This window comes from Vanessa cardui, chromosome 12 (assembly GCF_905220365.1).
Source record: "Vanessa cardui chromosome 12, ilVanCard2.1, whole genome shotgun sequence".
NCBI classification, from domain to species: Eukaryota; Metazoa; Arthropoda; class Insecta; order Lepidoptera; family Nymphalidae; genus Vanessa; species Vanessa cardui.
In genome coordinates, this window is record NC_061134.1 from 8002464 (window position 1) to 8008480 (window position 6017).

At 30.3% G+C, this 6017-nt stretch overlaps 1 protein-coding gene across 1 annotated transcript; it reads left to right on the forward strand.

The window, feature by feature from the left end:
• The first annotated feature begins 1192 nt into the window (after positions 1 to 1192).
• Positions 1193 to 6017, forward strand: LOC124534366 (SREBP regulating gene protein). Its single transcript, XM_047110165.1, has 4 exons — positions 1193 to 1561; positions 1641 to 1785; positions 2311 to 2462; positions 3998 to 6017. The coding sequence occupies exons 1-4, from the start codon at positions 1394 to 1396 to the stop codon at positions 4196 to 4198; spliced, it is 666 nt and encodes a 221-aa protein (XP_046966121.1). The 5' UTR covers positions 1193 to 1393; the 3' UTR covers positions 4199 to 6017.

Consider the following 6017-nt stretch of genomic DNA (forward strand, 5'->3'; position numbering starts at 1 on the left):
TGACCTGGTCAGTCTGATGGCCGTATCAATATTTGAATATACTAACGACTTCCGGCTCTACGCCTGTCTCCATTAATTTAGACCATAGGATGTCATATCTAACCAGATCAAACGCCTTTGAGACATCAAGGAAAGCAGCGTAGACAGGCGTACTCCTGTCTGTATAGTACCTAACGGTATGTTTAAGCGCCAGAATGGCACTTTCATACACACCGATACACCCGATTGAAAACCAAACTGCGCATCGTGAATTTTAAGATGCTTACTGAGTCGACGCTCCAATAGACCTTTGCAATAATCGTTGCCAATGAGATGGGTCGATAATTTTGTTTGTCCGTTATAACACAAGTTTTGTTTTTAATTATAGGTACGACAACCGTTCTCATTAACTTATCAGGTAGATAGGAGTGCCGGATACATATTGTGAAAAGCAAAGCCAAGAGCCTAGGGAGATGTGGCCCGGCACTTATAAGATGTTAAAAAATTTTTTTTTGAAAATAAAAAAAAAAAAACAAAATGTTGGAAAAGAGTAACTACTGAGTTTCTTGCCGGTTCTTCTCAGTAGAAACTACTTTCCGAACCGGTGGTAGTTTCACCTAATTGTAAAATGACGATTCAAAAGTGCTTGTAAAAGCCTACTCGAATAAAGTTTAGTTTGATTTGATTTGATTTGATATATAGTCTCAGCAAAATATATATAGAATATATAAGACATTTTACAATCTGTTTCACACATTTCAAAATTTAATGGCACTGTAAAATGTTTATCCTCTTTAGTATCTAAAATTATGACATGGTCCCGTGACCAGGCTATTACACCTTGCTAACTTGTAAAACCACACTCCTCTAAAATTTAATTGTTAAATAGTATACAACAGTTAGACTGGAGTTTGTTGATAACAATTTACTTAATATTTTTTAACGTTTTTTTTTTTTATTTACGTAGCCTCTTTATAATCATCCAGTACATTTATCCACTCTATAAAATTAATTATTTTTTACAATTGTTACAATTTGGTAAACAGCTATTAAGAATATACTTTAATGTTGTGCACATCTACGAAAACTCTTTAAATTGAGACCATAACCGATTTTTTATTATGTTATTATTAATAACATATGCGGCTTACACTATTATTAATATATAAGATAGTAGTTGGCAACTATAACATAATGTCATTGTGAAGTTGTCAATATCGCCGTCGGAATTTGAGTGTTTAATGTTTATAAAATATGTGTTAGTATTTTGTCCTAGTTTCACCGTATATATTATTCATTTGATTTAATATATTTATTAGTTATGTTAGTTATATTTGGAATGGGACATGCATTATCATGATGGCCATATACATGGAGAAAGTTTCGATAATTACGCCGTAGTGGGACTAACAAAATGCTAATATGTATTCCGTGTTTCTGTTTTTGTTTTATTGAAATAGAATCCTTACTACATTTAAAAATGTGGTACGCAGCTTTATTGCGATTTATACGAAGACGATTAGTATTGGGTATAATATTTGCGTCGTCGTTAACCTATTGCATTGTTAGTTTCTTAAGAGAGGTTAGTATAAACAGTTGTTCTAATTTATTTCCTTATCCACAAATATAAGATTATTTATCTAGTAAATTAATCATTTCAGGGACACGGTAGAAATATGGTTTACCAGGATATATCTGTTGAGAAGAAACCGTTTGTATGGAGAACACTTCAGGAGCATAATGAAACCACTGAGATTGCATGCAGAAATTCACTTCAAGGCAAATCAATTTTAGTCGATGACCGAGGTATTTATATTTTCTTCAAATTCGTATCAAATTATAATAAACTGCATTGAACTTTTTTACATTGAAAACAGAGTTTTTATGATTTAAATATCATGAAAACTGAAGACAAAATGTCGTAATCAAAATTACCATTCTATCATAAAGCATTTAAACCATATTAAATTGTAGTAATTATTTTATTGTTCCTCCATAAAGATGGTGGAAAACAGTTGCAATTTTTTAGATAAGAGTTTACATGTGCCGAATGTTCAATATTTCAAATTTAAATTGACTTGAAATCCCACACCAACATAACATCACACACCAACATAACATGACTGGTTGCTCTTGTATAATCTTTCCTCAGTCATAACAAAATCATTAAGAAAATCAGCATCATAGGTAGTGAGTGGCACATACTAAATATTTTTAACACAGTAACTGTATAGTATATTATTCAATGTTTATGTGATGGCAGTATTTAATATGTTACATTAATTATTAATAATCTACCCTTGCCTAATATAGTTTTTAATATAATTTGAGGTTATATATGTCAACGTGAAGACTTAGCCAAAAATGGATGCTGTAACGTAGAAAGTGAAAACACGAAACGGTATAGCTGCAAGTCATGTAATGAAAGCAGTTGTTGTATTATGTTTGAATACTGTGTGTCCTGCTGCATAGATCCTACAAAGGTGAGAATTTTTCTAATAAGTTATATATATATTGATCTTAAAAAACAACTGAACTCAAACACAACATATTAGAATCAAGAGTCTCATGAAACTGTTTGTGTAGTACCTTTATAAAGAGAAAATCATTGGCCTTTTCTACTAGCTCTTCTACTTCTATATTAACAAATGAGAATACTTTTACTGTGTTACCTAAATGAAAACATTTCAAAACCAATATACATAAAAGGCTGTTTGACAATGCCAAAAATCAGTATATATTATGAGTTTAAAAATGGTTATTCACTAACGAAAGTTGAAAATAATACTTAAGTTATTTAAAAATCCATAAATAAAAATGAATTTTTTTAAATGTTTGTCACATGACACAAGATGCTCCTGATAAAGCTGGGTTTATGATGAAGTCACTTACCTGTTAACCTTGTTTGCTTACTATATTTACCACAGATTAAAATACAGGCAAGTGACGTCACCGAGCCCATTGCTGCGCCATATTGTCCAAGTAGCGTTTTCGCGCGCTATTTAAATATGCAATTTTTAATATGAAAATTTTCAGCAACATATTTGCTAGAAAGAAAAAAATCTTCTTTTACTGGATTCCTTAACCTCTACTAAATAAAATAAAATGTTTAAAAACCATTCAAATAGCCTATTATTAAACCAAAAGATGCACAACATTTTGACGTTTTAGTATATAATACATTGTCTGTTATCTGTTTTGCTCTTGTACATATATACATATTTTATTAAATATGTCACTTACATATTTAATAAAATATGTAAGTCACCATCAACCATTGGCACTGTAAGAAATATTCACCATTATTTACATTGTCATTGGGTTTCCAACATTGGTACTAAAATGATTTGTAGTTTGTACCTTGTGTCTATAGTTGCACTCACTCTCTCTTCAAACTGGAGTACAAAAATACCATGTATAGTTATTTATTTTGTAGAAATCATAGGCTTTGAGACCCTTTTACAACAAAATTAATTTTACAATATTGTTCCATTATATAAAGACAACATTGGCGTAAAACATAGTCTTAAAAAGCTAATAGTATTGTGTTAACAAATCTTACACAATTTTTAACTTCTATAATTATATAAACAATAATTGTATAAATACCCTCAGTACAAAGTACAAATAACAAAGTATAATGCTACCTAGGAATTGACTTTGTTAATTCAATGCTATTAATGTTACATTATATAAGTCTACTTTTGAAGCTTAAATGTGATTACTGTGTCTTATCTATCAAATGAAATAAGATATGATATATCTCTTATCTGTAGACATCTATGACTATGCATAAAATTTATATTCATATACAAATACATTAATAATATAAATAACCTTTTTTTGAAGTTCTAATCTTATTTTTCTCTTATTTATAAATAAACACTTTACATGACATGGCGATGTACACTATACCAAAAGACTTGTTACCATATTTATTCAATTACTAGCTCAAACCCAAAACAACAAGACTTGTATACCCCCACATAAAATAATTACTCGTATTGTTGTGTTTCAGAGAAGTATGCTTCAAATTGTGCTTTCAAAACTTTCAACAGACGAGAATGTGTTATTTCATTCAATAACTGACGATTATGAGTTGTGTATGACCAAGTGTCGCACCAGCTCCCATAGTGTGCTACACGAGAACTCCTACAAGAATCCAGCCCATAAGTACTGCTTTGGCAATGGAGTCTTGGAAACTAAGCCACCCGATTAGCAGTTACTTTTACGGATAATTCGAAGGACTATGAAATGAAGTGTTAAAAAAATTGACTGAGGAAATCAAATGATATAAATAAAATGACATTTTGTGTTTCTTAAACACGGACAAATGTTAGGTTATACTAGTTTAAAATTTTACAACTAATGTCAGAAAAATATATAAACGTTAATTTTGTTTTCCATAACAAACAATGGTGCTTTATGACGTGAATGAAAAACTAATGAATAATAACACAATTGTCATTCATTCAAATAGTTATAAGGTAACTGCTTAGTTTTACTAAATAAACAAGTATTTTATGTACTTACCCATCAAATAAATGGTTAAATATTATAACTGGCGTAAAATAAGGAATTTCAAAAAGAGGTTGATAAAAATATAAAAGATACAGTCAGTATGTGTTATTATGTAAAATGAGAAATATGGAAACTGAAAAAATGAACGCCCAAAGTCATGTATTTATGCATTATTGATATGCAACGTGTTTCCTCTCGCTTCCCAGCGATCTGTTGGGGTAAGTCGTTAAATATAACATATAATAATATTCCATACGAGTTGTGTAAAGAAAGTCGGGGAAGGTCACATTATTTGTATTGACCAAGAAGCACAACTGTCACTACTCACTAGACTTGCCCGTCAGGTACCAGCGCATTTCCTGAGATACTATAATTTTAACGTTGCTTTTTACTAGAAGTAAAACAGTAGTCGCATGTGATTATGCGATGATGAATGATGACATCTGTCATGTTGCGCATCATATTCAGTCGTTTTTTGTGTGTATCTGCATTGTTTTTGTATTTTATTTTAAATTAACGATAAAAATGGGATGATCATAAATGGAACGCTCTTTATCTTTTTATTCTACTAGATGTGTAAGAGATGATAATATCTTGATTCCAAATTAAAGATTATTGTCTCCTTTCACACCGAGGCCGTAGTCGAATAAATTTTAGATGACGTTACTTACGTTACTATAGTAATATTGATATATTACATCGTGACAACTTCAGTCATGAGTTCACTCATTCACTCACTAACTTTTAATTGACAACTATCGATACAACTTTCTAATTAAAGATATTTCCTTTTGATATAGGTAAAGTTCGTTGATTTGGTAATTGCCAAGTTGAGATCTTACCCGGCTTGCTTATTTTGTAAAATACAAACCTAACAATAGTAACGGAAGTAAAACACATTTTTAAGTTACCAACATAAAGTGTTCAACAAACAGTGCTATTATCCTAAACTCTTACGTCGCTCGTTCATCGAGGTAGTATTTAATAGGATCTGTGCTATTACAATCATTGATCTAGCAAAAATACTCAAATAATTATCAATATTTATTATATCTTCTAGTTATATACATTATATATATGTATGTAATATAATAATTGTTTCTTTATTCTTTTTTTCTTAACGTATCGCAAAATAAGGTAGGTATCACAATTCTTATAATAATTTAAAAAAAGTCTTTTTGTTGCAAGTAATATATTAAGTGCTTATTATTTAATGGTTACCAATTTCAATGTATTAAGACGATAATTTTGTTTGTTTTTTGTAAACGTGTAAATCATACAGACTTATCCGGCTGTAACTTGATGTTACTAATTAAACTTGGATATGGAGAAGAATGAATGAAATGAATGTTCTTTATTCCACACGCTTTGAACAGCTGGATAGCAGTGTTTGTATTTGGAAACAAATATGAGTGAGACATTTTTTAAGTAATTTTGTCTCTTTCTATTATTCAGATTCATCAAGGACATACATATAGTACGACACAACTTAGATGTCGCATCGGCAAAATTCGTTC

Bases quoted from the DNA above. Each gene is read 5' to 3' on its own strand.
- LOC124534366 (XM_047110165.1), top strand. From the start codon at position 1,394: ATGCTAATATGTATTCCGTGTTTCTGTTTTTGTTTTATTGAAATAGAA. The intron at 1,562-1,640 runs GTTAGTATAAAC...TAATCATTTCAG, and splicing joins TTGTTAGTTTCTTAAGAGAG to GGACACGGTAGAAATATGGT. The intron at 1,786-2,310 runs GTATTTATATTT...ATATAATTTGAG, and splicing joins AATTTTAGTCGATGACCGAG to GTTATATATGTCAACGTGAA.